At 39.9% G+C, this 22,043-nt stretch overlaps 1 protein-coding gene across 1 annotated transcript in view; it reads left to right on the top strand.

Annotated features, from left to right (window-relative positions):
• The window catches only part of GADL1 (glutamate decarboxylase like 1), a 163,243-nt gene that overhangs the window by 42,436 nt on the left and 98,764 nt on the right, over nt 1-22,043 (top strand). Inside the window, exons 7-11 of the mRNA XM_045903926.3 lie at nt 943-1,022; nt 1,145-1,199; nt 6,691-6,807; nt 11,352-11,416; nt 11,659-11,740. Of these exons, the coding sequence (XP_045759882.1) occupies nt 943-1,022; nt 1,145-1,199; nt 6,691-6,807; nt 11,352-11,416; nt 11,659-11,740 (399 nt within the window). The remainder of the gene's footprint in view (nt 1-942; nt 1,023-1,144; nt 1,200-6,690; nt 6,808-11,351; nt 11,417-11,658; nt 11,741-22,043) is intronic.

Here is a 22,043-nt window from a genome sequence, read left to right as displayed (position 1 = left end):
TTAGCACCTTCATTTTTCTGGCACAAGAAAGAATTAATTGACCACCTGTCCACACTAATGTATAAAGAGTGACATCTCCAATGTTTGAATGCTAATTATTTTATAGGCTTTATGTAGTAGGGAAGAAAAGGCCCAACAATCTAAGGCATATACTACCATTTCCAGTAAGAACTAGACCAGACCTAATTCTAGAGCCTCCTATTAGCCTCCTATTCATGCCAGGGCTGCATAAAGTAAGGTGTCCATAAATTTTTATTACTTTTGTTATTATGATTTTAGCCACATTCCTCTGTGTCTAATTTCAGTCTTACATTCAATAGTAAACGAGATTGGTCAAGTGTATGATCAGCATTTATAACCCATTGTTTGCTTTTGAAAATAATTAAATTCTTCTGTGGTTTGCGATTGCAATTTTTGAAACAGAGTCTCACTCCCTACTCAGAGAGTTTTGAGTCAGCAGTGGACTGGATTCTGTTTCCATTAATGTTGAGTATTATTAGTAACATCAAGAGAAACTTCTCTCAATGTCAGGGAAAAACAACAGCTTCCAGTGACCAAGTTTGTTCCCTAGACCAGGCTCTATGCTAAACCTTTTACTATATACTAACCCACTGAGTTCTATGAAAAGCAGATGAATTAGGCACTGACACACCCACCTGAAATTAGCAAACTGAGGCTTGGAGAGCGTACATTATTTTCTCAAGATTCCATAGCTGTAACTGGGAAAACTTGAAACTATACCCTGGTTTCTCTGATCCCAACCAAAGTCAGTGTTTTCAACCGCTATATTAAGGAGCCCGTTTGAACTACTACTTTCTTTTTCTTTTATACAATAACGTTCCAAAGATTGGGCTCAGCCTTATGACTTCAGATAATAAGCAGTGGTTTTTTTCATGCTATGTATTTATGTTTTCCTTTTCCCCCTTGCCCCTTTTAATTTAGTGTCATTACTCTATGAAGAAAGCAGCCTCCTTTCTAGGGATTGGTACAGAGAATGTTTGCTTTGTGGAAACAGATGGAAGGTAATGGGGACAGGATCCGGAAGCCTGGTGGGCGGAGGGGGGAATTCATGCTTTTTAAAAAGCAGTACCAATGTTTGTTCATGACTAAACATACCTGAGTGCCTCAAATCTGTGTCTCCTAGAGGTAAGATGATACCTGCGGAGCTGGAGAGGCAAATCTGGCAAGCCAGCAAAGAGGTGAGAGGGGGAAGAAAACGTAGGCACGTGTCTGGGTATGAGGGAGGGAATGCAAACACCAGAATCGTTTCTGTGTGTGGGAGAGAGAAGAGAGCTTGTTAGAATTAAAATAGGAAAACTCATTTACAGATGTTCTATTTCCAGGTGCTTGGCTCTCCATGTTCTGTGCAGTTTCTCAGATGTTCTCATTCCCAGGTGGCTGGAGCCTATTAAAACGCCGACATCACCATATTCCCGATTCTTGCCTAGAATTAGCCTGAAAAGATGAGCCCAGCCTCTCCAGCAGGGCCCCTGCATCCACTCTCCTACCTAACTATGGGCTGAAGTTCTGGAGGCCAGGCCAGTTGTCTCTGGGTTGCCTTCAGAATGATTTCGATTTCTTGATCAGTCTGTGCTCCAGGTTGCTTCCACCCAAAGCCCATCACAGGAACCATCCCCCTGTCTTGGGTCTGTGTCTAGTATGTCAGCTCTGGCAGAATGTCTGCTCTTCCTTAGCTGCCACAATATATTAAAGTTGGCATGGCCATTGCTGGGATGGCAAGGCCTTGCCCTACTCACCTGCTATACTCCAGCCAAGGCTGGGCCCTGACACCTTTGAGGTGTTCCATTGCCTTAGTGGCAGCCATCTTGCTTCTTGGACCAAAAGCCCGCTGGATTAGGTGCACCTGCTTCACTGCTTCCTCCCATCCCACCACAGCTCTCACTGCTTCGGAGCTTCAGGACTGTTCCCCCACAAGTGTCCAGTAGGTAGCAACAGAGTCGGGCGCGAAACTGCTAAAGCTGCTGACAACTGAAAAGCCTTGTTTTGAGCTGGGAGAGAAGTATCTCTCTCTGTCTTTTTTGTTCTGTTTTGTTTAAAGATTTTATTTATTTATTTGAGAGAGACAGTGAGAGAGAGAGAGAGAAGGGTGTAAGCAGGGGGAGGGGCAGAGGGAGAAGCAGGCTCTCCACTGAGCACAGAGCCTGACATGGGGCTCGATTCCAGGACCCTGGGATCATTACCTGAGAGGAAGGCAGACGCTTATTGACTGAGCCACCCGGGCGCCCCAGGTATATCTCTCCTTAGAGGATTCCACACTGTAAGAAAGATAGGCTCTTTTATTTTTACTTTTTGTTTTAATACATTTCTGTTATTTTACTCTTTATATTTTTAATTTTTTCATAAAAATCACCTTGTCACCAGAGCATGCTAGTTCACTGTATTTGGTTTGAAATTCTGTACTTAAAAATTCTTTTTTTTTTAAAAAAAGATTTTATTTATTTATTTGACAGAGAGAGACACAGAGAGAGAGAGGGAATACAAGCAGGGAGAGTGGGAGAGGGAGAAGCAGGCTTCCCACGGAGCAGAGAGCCCGATGTGGGGCTCGATCCCAGGACCCTGAGATCATGACCTGAGTCGAAGGCAGACGCTTAACGACTGAGCCACCCAAGCGCCCCTGTACTTAAAAATTCAGGTGTACTGGCTTCAGTTGTGTGTCCTTAGATCCATATTTATCTCTCTCTCTCTCTTTTCTAATATTCCAATAACAAGAGGACTTGAAACCTGTTTGGTGAGACAGATGATCAGATTTCATTCACTCTTGGGTAAAATTCTATATTACAACCTGTTTGTTCTGCTGTGAACCATGGATATTGTGTTCTAATTTTATCTTTTTTTTCTAGTTTTATCTTCTACAGAAGTTCCTATCAAAGAGAACTTTGTTTATGTTATTAATGCTTCTTGGTGGGGTGGGGGGTGTGTGGAAATATTGACTGTGATTTCTGTGTGGTTCATATGATTCCTTCCTTCCTCTCTCCCCCCTCTCTTTTTCTCTCTTTCTTTCCTTCTTGAATTGTAAGCTTTTCATTATGGAAAATTTCAAATATATAAAAACTAATCTAACGAGTCTCTATATACCCATCATGCAACTTCAACAACTGTGAGCTTCTGCCCTATTCTGCTTCTGCTCTGTTCTCTCTGTACCCCATCCGCTCCCACCACCACTAGATTAGTTTGAAGCAAATCTCACACATCATACCATTTGATCTATAAATAGTTCAGTATATCTGTAAAAAGGTATGTACTCTCTCTTTATTAAAAGAAAAAACCACACACACACCATTACAAGAAATAAATTCTTAGTATCATCAAATTTTATTCTATATTAAAATTTTTCCTCTTGCATTTTTTTAATAGCTGGCTTGTTTGAATAAGGATTCAAGGTCCATATGTTGCATTTGGTTGATTCATCACACAAATCTTTTCTAATCTGTAGCTTCTCCCTCCTCCTTTTTTCTCTCCCTGCAATTGATCTGTTGAAGAAACCGAGTCCTTTGTCCTGTAGAGTTTTCCACAAGAGTTTTGTGGATCTTGTAGATTATGTCAAGAATTTGAGAATCTAAGTGCTCCCTCCCTTGTACAACCTATCTGTTCTCTATATTTCCTGTAATTAGTCAGTGGGATCTTGAGACTCAGTGGGATTCAGATTGGAAATTTTACCAGGAAGGCTTCACAGGTGGCATTTTGTCCTTCAATCAGGACACATCTCCTGTCTCTTTTCTTGCTAACATTGATCGGTGGGTTCTTATATTATGAGTCCATCTATTACAGAGCTCCGCATCAGCCTCTCACCTCATGATTTTTGCTGCCATTGATGATCATTGTCTAGACCCATTATTTCATTAGGTGATGTTCTTACTTGTTCTCTCGTTCCTCCTTCATTTAGTAGGCTTACTACCAGGAAGGAAAACCTTCCCTCATTCTTATTTGGTTTCCCTAAGGAAACCGTTTGCACAACCAGGGCAGGATAAATGATTGATTCTTCCCCCTTGTGTACCAGTTTTCAGAATAGTGAGTTATTTGCTTCGCATCTCCTAAAGATAGCCAAAATGGTTTTTCTTTTTTAGAATCATTAGGGATAATCTAGCATATTTGGTGGGTTTTATTCCACGGCAGTCATTGTTATTTTCATTGTACAAATTTTTGTTTGTTTCGGCAATGAAAGTACATGAAACTGACATATCCTAAAGTTGAGAACTTGAAAAGAGGAGTTTTGAAAAAGTGAAACTTGCTTTAGGCGCATTTAAAAGTAGGGCCATGGAGTGAGAGTTGGTATGTCTCCTCAGTTTTCTTTCAAGTTAGTTAAAACTTGAGCCTGGATTCACCAAGGACAAACCTCGTATCCATTCTGAGATAATATCTGGTGAATAGTTTATTTATTTATTTTTTTAATAGCTTTAGACCTAGCTCTTTTGTGTCAAGCTTTGAGTTCGTATTGTTACAGGTGTGGGGATAGTACATCAATTTTTTTTTTCCTGCTGGGATTCATTTCCCTGGCCCACCACAATCCATTAAAAATCTGTTGAGCAGTGACCTTTACTTGACGCCATTCCAAAGATGGTGAAAACCACAGAGCATCAGGGGTTCTTTTTTTTTTTTTTTTAAAGATTTTATTTATTTGACAGAGAGAGACACAGCGAGAGAGGGAACAAAAGCAGGGGGAGTGGCAGAGGGAGAAGCAGGCTCCCCGCAGAGCAGGGAGCCCGATGCGGGACTCGATCCCAGGACCCTGGGATCATGACCTGAGCTGAAGGCAGTCGCTTAACCAACTGAGCCACCCAGGCGCCCAGCATCAGAGGTTCTAAAGTTCTCATGAAAAGATCAGACTCGTATAACTGCTGAATATTTGAAAGTATTTTTGTGTATGATTGTGTCACATGACAAACTTCCTTAGGGAATACAGTTCATCAGCAGCACACAATCAATACTGTTTCCACTGAATTTTCTCATTAATAGCAGGAGATACGAGAAAGGAAAAAAAAAAAAAAGAAAGTTGGAAGGTTAAATCCAGGTTGCAAAAGTTTGATTCTGGGGCCTGATATTTATAGCTAGATTGTTAAAAAGGTGAGGAAAACTCATTAGTAGGCTGTAATAGCTTGCAAAAGTATTTTCTCACAACTGCCAGGGTGTCACATAGTTTACGAGGAACACTCCAAACATTAAAGACACCTTCCGTGTTTTTAGGAAATTACTTTTTCTCTTCCTTTTAATGATTGATGTAAATCTGGTCTCATTTTATTTTGGTCACTGACGTGATAAAGACGTAATCTGTGGGTAGTTGAGCACAGGGAAGAATTCCCAAAGGAGGTGGTTCCCCAGGGGCTCCATCACCCACTGGCCCTGCTCTAACAGTTTCCTGTGGACTGGATTCCATGTGTCACAACCGTCTCCCCAGATGGCAAATGGATTCATTGGGTACCATCACTTTGTTTCCTTTGCATCTCGATTTAAAGATGTGGCCCAAGTGTCATTGCTCTGCTCCACTTTCTATTGAGAAATAACTTCTTTCTGTCAAAGGTCAGTTAAATTGGAAGGAGTCTGATTCAAAAGGAATAACTCCTGACATTAAATGGGACATAAAAATATATTGCAAGAACAACTGAGCTTTAAGATAAAACCGAGAGAACAAAATGACTCCATCCTAAATGGAGGTAAAATGACTTTTATAGGCAGGGAACGCTCTTGTCCCTTAGTCCTCAAGTGCTCTAGTCTTAGGGTTCTCATCCCTTCCCCCACCCCTACCTTTGTCTGCAAATTGTCCCTCCAGGGCACTTCCACAGTGAGCAGTACATCTTTGCTGACATGCTGGGGCAAATCTGTGAGGAAACCACCTCATGCACCTCTCTCTACCTGGCTGCTATAAAGTTCTTTATGGGGCCAGGGTGCTTGGCTAGCTTGGCCGGAATTACCATCCATCTCTGTGTGTGTTCCCACAGTCTCCCTTCTCCCCGCCCACCTCTGTTGCCCTCCGGCACCTCTTCACTCTATAAGGTGCAGCCATCAGCTGTATGAAGAGGCAGAGTCATGGTAGGAGTGATGCAGGTTCTCTTTTCTAGAACATTCTAATGGATTTCTCTGTTGGGGCACCCATTTTGGAAAGTGTATCCCAATGAGGTTACACTATCCCCGTTTGTTGCCAATTTGTACCTGATCACTCTCTTTGTTTTGCAACTGCACTTACTTGATAAGGAGACAGGCAGACAGACCTCTGTGGTTTGCACCTCGCGCTGTTTATTTTCCAGTCATCTTTGTTTTTATTCTGTGGAGGTGTAACAATGCTGGCGTTCGGGACCCAGTGAATCACCCCCAAAAGGAGGTAGGAATCACACAGAAGGCCATTTTACAATTGCAGTGGAGGTTACTCACTCTGTATGTGGGAAATCTAAAGAACAGAAAACACTTCAGAAAGAAAATGAGAGTAAAAACAGTTAAAGGTGCATGTGGAGTTGGGAAAAAAGACTCTTGTTGTCATAGCATTGTCTTGGTTTCCTTGACCTCTTGGAAAGGACAAGGGACCATATTGTAGAGAAGCTGAAAAACACTGTGTCTGAATGGTTACCTCCAAAGGAACCAGATAAATTTTTGGCTGCATAAACATTATGTTTACCAACCTACTACAGGACAGACTTAGTGGTGATGGTGACGGTTCTTGTGTGTGGATCCTCCTCACAGGGAGCAGCTCCGTTTCTCGTCTGTGCCACGTCTGGTACAACTGTGTTGGGAGCCTTTGATCCTCTGGATGAAATAGCAGACATCTGTGAGAGGCATGGCCTCTGGCTTCATGTGGACGTAAGTGCATTTGTATGTGCGCATCGGGTTAACTTTCTAGTCTATTTGCAGCTTTGGTGGGAAATCTTTTGTGTTCTCAGAAACTAGACGTGAGGTCCCCAGCTACTTTTATTTAAGTGTGTATTTCTAATTAAGGGAAATAAATCTGCTTTTTTCCATAAGGTAATAGAGAAGAAGATGCCAAGGCTTGATGTAAGTTTTGGTTTTGTTTTCCAGATTCCATTTTATTTCCTCTTCTCCCACGAACCATTCTCTTTGGTCCCTTGCATCTGCTGTCACTGAGGCAGCACGGGATGAGGGACACATTGAACTACAAAATCAAGAGACTTTGACTTTGGGCTCCAATCAGCCTCTTCTTCATTGCAACCTTAGCTGTTTGGGCTTTGGTTTCATTTATAAAGAGGGAAGAGGCTGATGTGGTCTGTAAAGTATCTTGTAGCTCTGCAATTACATGATTCCAATCAGCCGGCAAATGCAAACAGCTGCATTAATAATTGCATGCTATCATTAAAGCAGGTTTTATCTGGATCCATCATAGATAATTTTTTTTTTTAAAGATTTTATTTATTTATTTATTTGACAGAGAGAGACACAGCGAGAGAGGGAACACAAGCAGGGGGAGTGGGAGAGGGAGAAGCAGGCTTCCCGCAGAGCAGGGAGCCCGATGCGGGGCTCGATCCCAGGACCCTGGGATCATGACCTGAGCCGAAGGCGGACGCTTAACGACTGAGCCACCCAGGCGCCCCGCATCATAGATAATTATTTGAGAGGGATTGGGATAACTTACATTCTTCATAATTTTCTGACTTAAAGAATTGGCTTTTTTTTTTTCTAACTAATTTTGTAAGTCCTGGGGTTGTTCATAATAAATTTTTTTCTTAATTAAAGGTAACTCTTTAAATTCTACTCATCCAGGGTTAAAAATCTGAATTCAGACAGTTATGAATGCTTGTTGAGCTTTTTGGGTTTTCTTTTTTCTTCTTCTTCTTCTTTTTTTTTTTTTGGTAGAACTAGGAGTTAATTAGTTTGATTCAATCCAGTAGAAGGGACGGTTTTGAACTTGCTGATGACACTGTAGGGAACTTTCTTCTGGTAAGTGAGTGATTCATAGCCTACTTGGCAGAAAAAGAAAGAATGCTATTTCTGACTTTTTGAACGGAAGGTAACAGCATTTGGGGGATATACCTACACATACTTTTATAGTTTGTATGATCTTAGGCTTTCAAAGCAAAGTGTCTTCATTACAGAGAGAATTTTTCAGCAGCTCAAGGCTTTCATTAAGCATATGCTAATGCTCGGTAAAAGCAGCCATGATATAAAGCTCAGTCGAGTTCCGGGCTCTATTAGTGTGCCAGTGGCAATCCTTCAGGTGGATTATTTGTGACTTTAAATGGGATTGTAGCATTTGTATCTGTTCACATTTCAACTTTTATCTTACTGATTTTTATAGACTTCGGAGCATAATAATACATTATGTCCTAAAAGATGATATGAAGTGACTACTTTGTGACTGTGGAAATAAGGGGGAAAAATCAAATCTATCAGCAGTTGTACTTAAAAATTCCATTCTCATAAAAGAAACATCAAATATGGATTATATAGTTTATGCAAAGCATTGCAAGTACAGCAGTTTCTAAATTGGGAGTGAGATTAAGAGACTTGAGAGAGGCTCAGAGAGAATTGTGACTTAGAAGTATGAATGAAAACCTCCCTAGATTTTTTAAAACAAACCTGAAGGTGGGATTTTTGAAGGAAACACTTTTATGAGGATATGTTTAAGCCACACAAATTATTCGATTTGCACATAGTAGGCATCTAGTAGTATTAGACAGAATTGGACAGCAGTTTATCTGACCTGGTTAAGAAATTAACTCTCACATTGAGACAATATTCACTCATGCTTTAATATGACAGGCTGGATATAAGGTAATATTACATTATATTGTTATTGTAATAACATTGAAACTGTTGATAAAATTTGATAAAGGAGCATGTAGCTTATCTTGAAGAAACTTCATACACCATGTATAGTTTATTAACCTTAAAGATAAAAATCAACAAAATTGCAGTAGTTACCTTGGCCTGTTTGAAATTTTCTAGAAAATATTTTAAAAATCCTTTAAAATATTAAAACTGGCATCTACTTTATTTATTTATTTTTTTAACTGTAATTATGGTTGCTCATCCTCCTGGGTGTTTCATAAAATCAAGTTGCCCTGCATATGTAACATATTTTATTCATTCTAAGATGCACTGATTTTGTTTACATTTTAACGGAGCTGAAGTTGGTATGCTGATGTCATTTTTTTTTTTCTTTCTTTGTGGTACATAAAAAATGGTGACTCTTACATTGGATAGTGTCTTATGTTTGGTTAATTACAATGCTTCTTTACACAGCAGCATAAGGAAAACTTTAGTTTTCTCTTTCTCCAAGAGGGCAAATGTTACTTCAGCCTCTGCCTCAGACTAGAAAGTTCTGGCTGGTCTGGCTCTTCTCTGAGGCAGAGGCTGTGGCTGCTGCGAAGCCTGGCGCTCCCAGCAGAGCGTCCCGACGTGTCCCACCCACTCTTCGTTCCAAGTCCCAGGGGAGGTAGGAAACACTGTATTTAAAGTCAGGGGCTTTAGAAGCTGCCAGATCTCAATTCCACCCTTGCCTCCACTTCCCTGTGTGGATTGGTCTTACTATTAATTTCTTAACTAATGAATTAAAGAGAAAAATGTTAAGTAACATGGTAAGTGTGGTGCCCAACAGGTAGGCCTAGCTCCCTAAATGACAGCCCTCCCTGAGTTGAAAAACCTCGCTTCTTCAACAATTAGGTAATTGGTTTGCTGTTTTTGCAAGTTTGAGGGTTAGGAATTCAGAAAGGGAAGCAAATATAAGTAGGGCACTGCCCTCGGGGCTGTGGTTCTTCTCCCGTCAGCTCTTTCGAGGACTAAGTCTATGGAGGAACTGTTCCTGACCCTGCCAAGCCCCTCTAAACCGGGGAGCTAATGCCTCGAAAGAGTCGATGTGATTTTAAAACTTCCATGCACTAGGATTGGGAGCATTTGTTTATTTTGGGGGGGAAGAAGAGGAGGCAGAAGGTGGTGCAGGAGAAGGGAAGGTGTGTGAGTGTGGTGTGCGAGGCTCCTGAGCGCACCTCCTTCCATCACCTTCAGCTCCCCACACTGTATTCTACCATGGGGACCTAAGCTATGATGTTATCCTGAAGCAGGAACGGGCTTTGGCTCCCAAATCTAATACTTAATGCCTGTGAGACCTCGGACAAGTCACCTCCCACCTCTGAACCTTAATTTTTCCACTAAAAGTTTGAGGTAATAATGACTCCATTCCCAAGGCAACATTGTGTGGTTTTGATAACCATGGAGGCATTCAACAGAGCCCAAGCTGGTCCCCTCAAATTTCCTCACAGCTATCACCCTTCCTCGCCCTACAGATTAAAACTTAGAAATCTGTTCAATTGCAAGGACCAGCCTGACTTCCTTATTAGCCACGTTGATCCCCCTCTATTCCCTCCAGACTTCCTGACTGTGGGGCTTCCTTCCATTTCCTATTTTCAGCCATCTTGTCCTTTGTTCATAATGTATAAGTCTCCAGTGTACATCTTCCCAAAGTCCCGGGCTTCCTTTCTCTCACTCTTAGATTTTTGATTGGCAAAACCTTCTGAAAGCTGTTTGGCTGAACAGATCTAATTAATAGGATTCACCTAGGCCCTTCCTCGTTGGCCATGAGTTCCTGTGTATCCCTCTATCCACCCTGTCAAGCACGAGCCGCATTTATTATTCCGAAGGTCAGCCCTCAGCCCATGCCTCACTATCAACATTTATACGTTGTGTCTGGGAGAACGCCAGCCAGCGTTGCCAAGGATATTGTCTATTTTACTCTTCAATACGGAGAACAAACTGGTGGTTGCCACACAGGTGGGTTGGGGGGTGAGTGAAATAAGTGAAGGGGATGAAGAGGCACAAAATTCCTGTTATAAAATAAAGAAATCACAGAGATGAAAAGTACAGCATAAGGAAAATAGTCAATAATATTGTAATAACGACGTATGGTGACAGATGGTGACTACACTTATCTTGGTGAGCACGCAGTGATGTATAGAAGTGTCAAATTACTATGTCGTACCCTTGAAACTAATATATAACATTGCATAGCAGCTATGCTTCAGTGATGATACTGAAAGGTAAGAACAAAGGAGATTGTCTCTTTTAGATTCTAGATTAGAGAAGGCATGGACTGTGTCTTTTAAATCACTTTCTTGTCCACACACAAGCCAGCAGGTTCATATACCAATTTCTTTATGATGTGTGAATTTAAATCCTAAGGGTCACGGGAGGCCATCTATTGTGATGAGGCTCTCCTTGCCCGAGTGAGAGCCAGTGAGCAAAAATGTTTGGTGTGTACATTGCTTAACACCTGCTTAAAACAAAGTATGGACTAAGGCACATCAAGGTTGTCACTCAGAGTTTTCGATGTCAGTGGACTGGCCGACAAATAACATTGAAATAACATTGTTGTGATTATGTAAATATCTCAACAGGCTTCTTGGGGTGGCTCAGCTTTGATGTCGAGGAAGTACCGCAAACTTCTGCAGGGCATCCACAGGTAAATGTTGTTTGGGGGCCCAGCACCTCTTATTTAGGCAAGGGAACCTCTCTGGATCTTGCACACTTAAGCGACACGGTGAAAACACAGAGACAAAGTAACTGTTTTCCTTGAAAACTCCAAGCTACCCCAGAGGACTCAAACCAGCAATCCTGTTGAGAACTTGAATACTTGTGCTGCTAATGAAAGTATTCTTTCCTCCGGTAGAAGCACACCCTTGTCCTTTTTCTTTTGCATAACAGAGCTGACTCCGTGGCCTGGAACCCCCACAAGATGCTGATGGCTGGAATTCAGTGCTGCGCTCTCCTGGTAAAAGACAAATCTGTGAGTTTTCCTCTTCTGGCCTTTGGGCTTCGAAAGGGGTTAAACTACTGTGTTTGCAGAGGCTCATTTTTGCTTACATTTTGGTGCTTTGGGACCGATAAAGATGAAGGTCTTTGGTAAATGTTGGTGGCATGGAAAGGAAAAATAAACAGACTCAGATTAAAAAAAAAATCTAGTGTTTCTGCTCAGGTGATTCTGTGGATTAGAATTCGGTATTATATAATCTCATTAGTTATAGCAAAATGGTCTCTCTTGCCCTCATTTGGATTATATTTTAAACCTCAGTTTTAAACATTGCCAAGATTTTGTTCTCCTTGATTAAGGCTGGGATTTAAGTTATCTTGAAACTTCTGCTTGCTGAGAAAGTGGAACAGATGTGTGTCATACATTAAATTGAATGCCTAATATGCTTAGCTAGGGCTTAACAGCGCATTTATACAGGAAGATGTTAGTTCAGGGCTGATCACCAAACACGGATTTATTAGCTTCTTTGGGAACATTGCGGGGAGTTTGGAAACATGTCTGGATCATGGTGGGGCAAGTGGGAAGGAGTTGCTGAGTTTCTCCTGGCCACAGGTATAAACCCCATGTTTTTTTTCTGGGTAAAATAAGGATTCTTGTGGGAAGTGGCCCAGGCTGGGAAGTGCCACTTCATTCTTAGAAATGCCTCTTCAAGATATGTGTGCAGCATGTGGGTGATCTTTCTCAGCCATCTGTTTACATTTTTTTCTTAGGGGACTCCCTTTGCCAATGCTAAAGTCATTTTCTCTTTTTAAGGAATTTTATTTCAAATGAAAGCCATATTTAAAATTAAAACCTAGTCTTGCATGTGCAGATATTTACAACTCTCTTTAAAAATGAATTGTGACATTTGTATGTCAGAGCCCTTTGTGTTTTGAGATGTCCAAACAGAATACGGTAGGGGCCAAGGGCAGGCCTCCCAAACTGTACCCCAATGGCATATTGATCATTTTGAATGGAAGGTACTTGGGAATTAGCCAGTGCAAAGACACTGGGGCCCCCTGTGTCTTCCTGAAAGCAAGAAACAAATCTCCCTTATGAAAGGTACCCTCCCTGCAGTAAGAAGTAAGAAGACATCTTACCACCAGAGACGGGAACTTTAAAGCCAAGAAAGCTGTAGAAACAAACCTGTTACGTTTTTACTAATCCACTACCTCAGCCCAAATTCTGCTTAGAATTCCTTACTAATTAAAACTCCCAAACATCTGTTTTCTTTATCCTGTCCATTCCTCACAAATTTATTGTCTCACTGTCTGAAATGTATAAAAACAGCCGTGGTCCTTTGTTTGAGTCTCAATCTCATTATTTGGCCTCCATGTGCACATCATAAAACTTTTTTTTTTTTCCTGTTAATCTGTCTTCATGTAAATTTAATTCTTAGTCCAGCTAGAGGAACCTAGGACAAAAAAAATTTCTTCCTCCCCTTCAGGATCCATCAGAAACTATGAACAGATTCTGCACTTAGAGATAGAGACACTTTCGTAAATATGAATTGATTCCCTAATATTTTATGAGGTTGGCTATTGTTGGCTATATACAATTCCATTTCACTTTTTTGCATTTAACTCTTTAAGTTATGACTTCACTTTATAATGGAAAGGTAGTTTAAGATTACTGTATCATTGTGAACCAAGGATCATCCTCAGGTTACCCGTACTTACATATTTAGGACATGACAGAGTTAGGAATAAACCCAGGTTTTCCCTTGCTCTAGATATAAGAACAAAAATATGTCAAGCATCCCTTATGTGCCAAGCGTTCTACATCTGCCTTCTCAGTCAGCTGATCTGAATGACATCCTTATCTGTTGGTGTGATGCTCTCAGAAGTAGAAAATTCAGACCCCAAATTTTATGACTACTCTTTTAAATAATGTTCTAGCTTTTATACGTTTTTCTTGTCAAATGATATTTGAGTGATTTAGCCAAGAATTGATTTGCATTTATGTACTTGAGGCAATTCAAAATTTTCTAGATCATCTAACTCTATTACAGGGCTGATAATTTTATTTTATATTTTTAAAGAATTTATTCCCGGATCTCAATAAAAACAACACCCATGTCGACTCACATGGTAGGAATTAAGAAGTTAGGAAAATTGCATGCATTGTGCAAAGGATTGAACACTTTTACCATTTTTTTTAAAATAAAAGATTATTTTTAAATTAACTGGAATGGAGAGCTGAACCATGAGAGATGAGATATGACAATCAGCTTAAGAAGTTTTGCATTGGCAATCTTCTATCTCTTTTGTACCTATTTTCTGCCTCTGTTCTCTTTCATACTCATTCATTCATCATTCGAGCAACACTAACTGACTTCCTGTGTAGGCCAGGTGCTGTGCTAATTCTGGGCTTATGAAACAGAAACATTCCCTGTAGTCAAAGAGCTCATAATCTTACAGAGGAGACAATGAACAAAATGTTCCTATTTAATTCTTTATTATTTTGATAAGTGGTCCGAGGAATGTGTTAGATGCTGTTGATCATGTATTCTATAGCCATTCCAACCTCCTTCCTTTCTCCCTCCTGATACCCATCTAACCAGGCTCCCTCACACTGGGAACCACCATATGACAGTTGTGGTCAGTACGTTATAGAGGAAATGTGAGGAGGCTCTTGAGAAAGGTTTTCCTTGCAGCTAGGGGTGATACACATAAGAGGAGAGCATTCTTTCCCTTACTTCTATCTTGAATGCTGTTGATTCAGAGCATGATACATGGAGCTCTGATAGCCACCTAGCAACCATAGATGATGTCCCTAAATCAAAAGGTGAATGCGCACAGAATGGCAGAGCAGAAAGGGGACAAGTTGTGGTCTTGAATAATGATTTTGAAATGTTTCATGAATCCTGGAAGTGATACTTGCAAACATTTTGTTAGGGGTCATTAAATGTCATTATTGCTGAAACCACTTCCATTGGGTAATCTGTCTCTTGCAGCCAAGTGCACTCCTATCTGATACAGAACAGAGTGTGGTACTCAGAGAATATATGGCAGGGGGACCTGGGATGTTTTGGGTGGAAGAAACAGAACATACACAGTTTTTAAGAAAGGAAGGTCCTTTTCATTTTGTTTTATTTTAATTTTTTTTAAAGATTTTATTTATTTGAGAGAGAGAGAGAGAGAGCAACTGAGCAGGGGTGGGGAGGGGCAGAGGGACAAGCAGACTGTCCGATGAGTGCAGAGCCCAACACGGGGTTCAATCCCAGGACCCTGAGATGATGACCTGAGCCGAAGTCAGATGCTTCATTGACTCAGACACCCAGGTGCCCCAGGAAGATCCTTTTGATTTTAGAAACTGAAAAAAGTCCATTGTAGCTGAAGCACAGAGAATAATGCTAAGACCGACACGAGACAAGGCAGTGGATATAACATGTAGAGTCTTCAACCATTTTAATGATTTTAGACTTGATCTTCAGAACAAAGAAAGAATTTTAAAACCAGGGAGTAATCTGAAAAGATTTTCATTTAAGACAAAGAATTGGAGGTGGACAAGAATGGATGCATGGATAAGAAGAAGCTTGCAGTATCCAAGCAAGAGTTGATGGCAGGGGAGATGGAAAAATGTGATGAAATTCAAGATTTACTTTACCAATCCACTGGACAGGGCTGAATTACCAGTTATATGTGGGAGATGAGGAAGAAGCAAGTGTCATAGTTGACTATCTGCTTATTGATATGGCAACTGAGTGAATGTTCCTGTGTGGGCAGATGGAAATTGCTGGAGGAGGAGAAGATTTGAGAGTGAAATATCTTGATTTTAGCATTGGCTACATTAAATTTGGGATTCCTATGAAGTTTTCAAGTGAAAGCAGTTGACATGTAAATCCAGAGCTAGGAAAAGGGGTCTGGCCTGGAAAAGTATATTGGGAATGGCTGACACGTAGATGTTCTCCAAGGTCCCTGAAGTGGAATGGATTGCCTTGGGAGGACCTCAGGAGTGAGAAGAAAAGCGGGTATAGAACTTAGTCCTGAGGAGCTTCAGAGTCTGTGAAAGCTGAGGTCGGAACGGCTGGGGAGATAGAAGGAAGATCAGGAAAGAGCATCACTAATGAAATACTCTTTGAGGGTTGAGTATTATGAGGAGTGTGCATGACCGTCACCCTTTGTGTTGAAGCTGAAATGTCACCTCCTTAAGGAAGAGATCCCAGACTCTCCAGCTGGACTCGCATCTCCCCATTATTCTTTCTCAGACCCTGTGCCCTTCCTGTAAGTGCACATCATGATTTGTAATTATGATTTCCCATGTATTCTCTTCTTTCTAGAACATAATCTGTTTGAAGATAGGGACTATGCCATCATATTTGCCGCTGTATCTGCAGTGCTTAGCAAGGATTCACTGAACAAGGACAAAATTAAAATCCACTGAAAAATTTAATGCTTTAATGAATGAAAAAGCCTCAGAAATATTTGCCATCATGTCAGCAATTACTAGCAGTTCCCAGTTTCTTCCCTTTCCCAAATTATTCCTTTTGAGAGCTCTGAGATAACAATGATGAAAATTGCAATTGATGAGTTTTATTGCCGTGGTCCTAACACAAGGTTTGAGCGTGCCTCCAGCGGTAATTGATGAATAGCAGTTTTAATTTGGACTTACTTCTCCAGTTAATGGAAGGGGTAACTCTAGTTAAAAGAAAGCAAATTACTTAGTGAATATACTTCTGTTAGGGGAAAAACTAATTCCCTAATTTGTACCCTCAAAGCCCTGACGTTCACAATGCTGTTTTCCTGATTGACCAGCTGTGGTGTTTGTATTTTGAATGCCCTGTATTAGTAAAGAAGACTACTTCCAAAACCAAGCCGAGCTGCTCCTCTCAGAGTTGTACTATCACTAACCGTCTATGCATCATAGGGACAAAAAGAAAATCAGACATTAAAAAAAAACCAACTGTGATTATAAATAGGTTGACTTCAGATGTAAATGCTGGCACTACATGGCTGTTTTGGATCAAACACAATTTTGATGCTTTGATCTAAAAGAAAAGGCAATATATCCTAAGAATCAGTTGCATAGATGGGGAAAATCTCAATATTGGCTTTTTGATTTTTAGTGGGACTTTTTAGTTAAAAAGAAAAAAAAAAAAACAAACCTAACAGATATATGAGAATGAGAAACATGTTCATCAGATGACTTTTTGAGTATAGATTTTTCCTCTCCATTTCTACTGACCATTATCACCCGATATTAACTCACAGGCACTTCCAGTTTTACTGAACAATTTCACTGAACGATTTTTTTTTTTTAGGAAGACTATGTTGATCTTGTGGATTTTTTTATTATGTCTGTTTTTATATGTTTATTTCAGAAGTTATTCAGATGCATCATAGATGAATCAGAAAATTCAGATATGGAGAAAAATGAAAAAACAGTGACAGGATACGATACTTGAAGATGCCCTTTTATGCATTTTCTTCTGCACATATACATTTAAGTGTATACATATGCACATACCTAATCTAAAAAAATTATAACATATTTTGCTTTTAGCATGCTCTTTTTGTTTACCCAAATGCTTTTTGTTTAGCTAATATGCATTCTGTACATTTTTTTAAAGATTTTATTTGTTTATTTATTTGTCAGAGAGAAGGAACACAAGCAGGAGGAGTGGGAGAGGGAGAAGCAGGCTCCCCGCTGAGCAAGGAGCCCAATCTGGGGCTCCATCCCAGGACTCCAGGATCATGATCTGAGCCGAAGGCAGATGCTTAACCGACTGAGCCACTCAGGCATCCCATTCTATACATTTTTATTAGCTGTGTTGTAGTCTGTCATTTTGACATATTATAATTAACTTTACCATCTTGTTAATCCTGACCCATTAAGTTGTTTTAGGATATGTGCTGCCGAAGCAAGCACTCAATTAGGTTGTTTTAATGTTTGACCATTAGAGATTTGGCTGCCATGTTTGAGGCTGAATCTTCATGTATATCCTATATTCTTTCCTTATAATAAATTCCTAGACATAGAAGAGCTATGATCATCTTTCATGATGCTTTTTATACTTAATTCCTAATTTTCCTTGTAAAATACCTCTTACATGGGGTGCCTGGGTGACTCAGTGGGTTAAGAGTCCGACTCTTGATTTCAGCTCAGGTCATGATCTCAGGGTCGTGAGATTGAGCCCCACGTCGGGATCCATGCTCAGTGGGGAGTCTGCTTGGGATTCTCTCTCTCCCTCTCCCTCTGCCCCTGTCCCTGCTCACCCTCTCCCTCTCTCTCTTACATAAATAAGTAAATCTTAAAATACTGTTTACCTTCTCCCTAGCAAAGTATGTATGTGTGTTAAATCTTTGACAATCACAGGAGTTTTTAGCTTTGTCAATTTAGTAGGCAAGACGTCTATACACCCACATTTACAGACACACACATAAACATTTTCCTTCTAATTTTATCTATTGACATTGCTCCTTCTGAGGGATCTTCTTTAGACAGAAGTATTGACATGCGACTTGGCTAGGTTTCAAATGTGAGGTCAATAAGCTTGCAATTCTTTTCTTCATTCTAGAGGAGGATCAGAATGTAGTCCCAGTTATTCTTTAGGAGAAGGAGTAGTGGGAAGAAGAGGATAGGAAATTCATTCAACACATTCACCAAAGGTATACTATGGGCCAGGTCCTGTAATGCAAAGCAAACACGAGAAAAGGGAGCATGATATCATCTCTCAATATGGTCCCCCGGGAGAAGGCAGAGAGTTTTCAGCCCCATTTATATTTTTATTCTGAGTGGTAACTGATACTGCAAATCACAATTACTGTATGCCATTAAAAAAATTGTGCAAGGAAAGAAAGAAGGGAAAGTAGATTTATCAGAGAAACTAGAACACACTGTGCCTGCTTTTGTGAGGATTTTTTTTTTAGCTCTTATTTTTCTTCATGGAGTTCCTATGGAAGTGCTATTGGGCGGTTTGAAAATACTGAACAATCTGATCATCAAAGAAATTCTTTTTTTTTTCATGCCAGAGAACACTCACACTTCCCCTGTACACCGATATTATAAGTTTCTGTGGAATGACAGCCTCCTAGATAATGTGGCAGAAAAAGGGGAAGGTAGGTGTTTAAAACTGATTAGAAAAAAGAAGCATTTCACTTGTAGGAGAGACATCAATCTCCTGTGCTTGATGCTGCCAAAATTATTCTCTGTGTCTTGGGTGTTCTTGCATGAACAGAGAGAAGTTTTAGAATTTTCAGCAAGGTTGAGATTGCATAAGACTGGCAGAATTCATCAAATTCATGGTTGGTAAATAGCCCTTTCCTTTTTAAATTCTTGGTGTTTTTTTTTTAATTGTAATAAACCAAAGTTGATTTTCTTTTCAGGAAGCTTTTGGAAATGTGTGCATATGCGTGTATATATGTGTGCATCACATAAAAAATAAAAAAAGACCCTCACGTAGTGTTATCCGTCATGACAAACACTGTTTTCAGGTCTGCTTTCCTTCTCCATGACGTAAAGGGATATAATAATGTGAGAGTTGAACATATTCAAAATCCATTATGTCTTTCTCCACCAAACAGACGGGTAATAGTGGGTTTGGGGGTTTCTGTGTTGGTACTGAAATTGTCATTAATTTTAACAAAGGATTTGCACTTTGTTTTAGGTCTATGCTCCATATAGCCTAATATATTAATTCCTCTGTGAACTGTGGCTCCAACAGATGAATTAATTGCATAACTGTGGTTGTACTACCTGAATTCGATCAGTAGTTACCTACATGTCATAAATGGGGTACGTCCCAAATGCAGACCCTAGTCCATGGTTCTTGGAATCATGTATATGGCAGACTGAGCTGCTAGAGAGCAGAAGGGCTCTTACTCATTGCTGTAGTCCCATCACTTAGTACAGAGCCTCACACTCGATGCTAGGTGAAATGTTTCCCGGAGTTCACTTACTTTGGGTCTTTTTCCAATACCGTCAAATGGTCGAGTGTTTTAAATCTGTTGCCTGCAGTATGAAGTAGCATGCCCCTGATCATCACAGCCTGATCTCTTTCAAATCTTAAAAAGTGTCCTTCCTGCCAGTATGTTGGAATTTTGACAGGGTGTAGAAATTGTTTGTCTTAGCCATATGGTTTGACATATCCATTACCTCCTCACGTCCCATTTCATGTTGGCTCTTAAAAAAAGTCTTTACTCTAAACTGTGCCAACATTTGGCCTTTTATCTACATGCCTCAGAGACCAATAATAAATCAGTGACTCATGCTTTCTTTTTTCAGAAACCATATTGTCTTTCCCCTAGGACTTATTTTCGTTTTAGTGTCTAATGGTGCTGTTCTTTATTGGCGACTGGACAAGCGGAAGAGACACTTGCTTTTCTAAGGGTCCCTGGGTCCTCTCTTGACCCTTTCTAATGGACAGAATAACATTCACAATCTGCCAGTTTGCTGGTCCTGACTGTTTATAATATTGGATCCAGTATCTTGGCCAACAGCTTCCCAATTTCATCCTTGAGTTCCTTCAAATTTTTGGGTGACTGCCACCTGGTCCTACTGATTAAGCTACATTAATTTCGTCAGTTTGACTTAGATGAGTTGGGGTATTGCCCACTATGTGATTTAATATCTTCTGCCTGTCTATTTCTGGAGAACCCTTAGAGTGTGGGAATCTCTCTGATATCTTTCCAGGTAAAGAATTCATTCTTCATGGCAGCCATCCCATTTCAGTAGGGGACCCCAACCTTTGCCTCTCTGCCAATCATCACAGAAGACTTCAGATTTGCAAAGAAATGATGAAAAAGAAAAAAAAAATGAAATTCTACCTTTGTGTCCTAGCACTTGAAAATACCCCAGAAGGAGGATTCTACTTACAGAATGATTTTTTTTTTCCTGCCCTAACTGAAAACCAAAAACTGATTAGGGTCTCATAATCTGGGAGAATTACATAAGCTAAAATCTATGAAAAATGAGAAACATAGGGTAAGGGCATAAAAGGAAACCTGGAATGAAACTAATGGAAAAATTCCTGCCATAATTAGCATGCTACACCTGCCTCAGGTGGATAAAAGTTGGTTTTCGCATTTTTATAGGATTCCAAGCATCTGCCATTTTTTTTTTTTTTTTGCCCTTTATTTTACTATGAACTCATTGCAAAAGGATTTCTCTTCTATTCCCACTCTCTGATATGATGCTGGAGGCCCTTTTGGCTTCTTGGAATAAATTGTTCTATTTGCTTTCCTTTGTACAATTCTAGTTGTCATATATGTTGTTTTCCAAGGAAGATATCTAAAAACATACCTGACATTCCTAATTGGGCTTTCCAGCTTTGTTGTTTCAAGGACAAAAACTTTCAGGGAGTTAATTTTTTTCTGGGTTTTTCTTCCATATGATTCAAAGTGTCAATATGAGTCCCTGTGAAGAGAATGATTCTTGATTTTGTAGACTCAGACGTGGTAAATGTAGATTTATTTTATATAGGCTTTTAGTAATTGTACTTAAATCCTAAGTTGTAGGAAAACTGTTAATGGCATATAATAAAGAAATAAATTGTAGGCTAAATAGAAAAGTGAAAACTCTATAAAATAGTCACAGGATCTTTAAAGTCAAGGTGTGTATGACTCGTGTGCAAGCACTTACGCATGTACATTCACACAGCAAACATACCTGCCCTTAAGCCATCATGAAACTGATGGGAAATTATAATTTAGGGAGTTTTATTAATTGCAAAAAGTTAATTGCAATACCTTCTCTGGTAGTTCATTCTGAGAGTTTTTGGGGGAGTTTGGAAGATGTTGGACTTTTTTTCAATGAATTGTTATGAAATAGAAGAAAAATACAAAAGTGTGCATAAAATGTAAATAAACAGCTTAGTTTACTGTTATAAAAAGAATAATCAAGTAGTTCTCATACAGATTCAAACAAAGAACATAACCAGAAACCCAGAAATCCCCCATAGGCTCTTTCCTGTTACTGTATTTTTTGCTTTTCTTTTTAGTTTTGCTCTGCAATGTGGATCCTCAAATAACATAGTTTACTTTTGCCTTTCTGAAGGAATTGTGCAGTATACACACACACACACACACACACACGCATATACACACATATATTTGGTTTGGCATCGTTGCTGTTGTTGCTCAGATTTACCTCATGTCTGTGAGATTCATCTATGTTTCGGCACAATCTGATGATTATTCGTTTTCTCTGTTTTATACTATTCCAAATGATTATAACACAATTTGTTCATCCTTTTTACTGTTGATGGACATTTGGGTTATACCTGTTTGGGGATTTTACAAAAACTGGCTATGAACCTTCTTCTGCACATATCTTCATTGCTTGCTACATCTCTGAGGCT

This window comes from Mirounga angustirostris, unplaced genomic scaffold, assembly GCF_029215605.1.
Source record: "Mirounga angustirostris isolate CCGP_5_RB_7025 unplaced genomic scaffold, mMirAng1.0.hap1 SCAF_1, whole genome shotgun sequence".
Classification (NCBI taxonomy): Eukaryota; Metazoa; Chordata; class Mammalia; order Carnivora; family Phocidae; genus Mirounga; species Mirounga angustirostris.
This window is presented reverse-complemented; position numbering and strand designations above follow the sequence as displayed.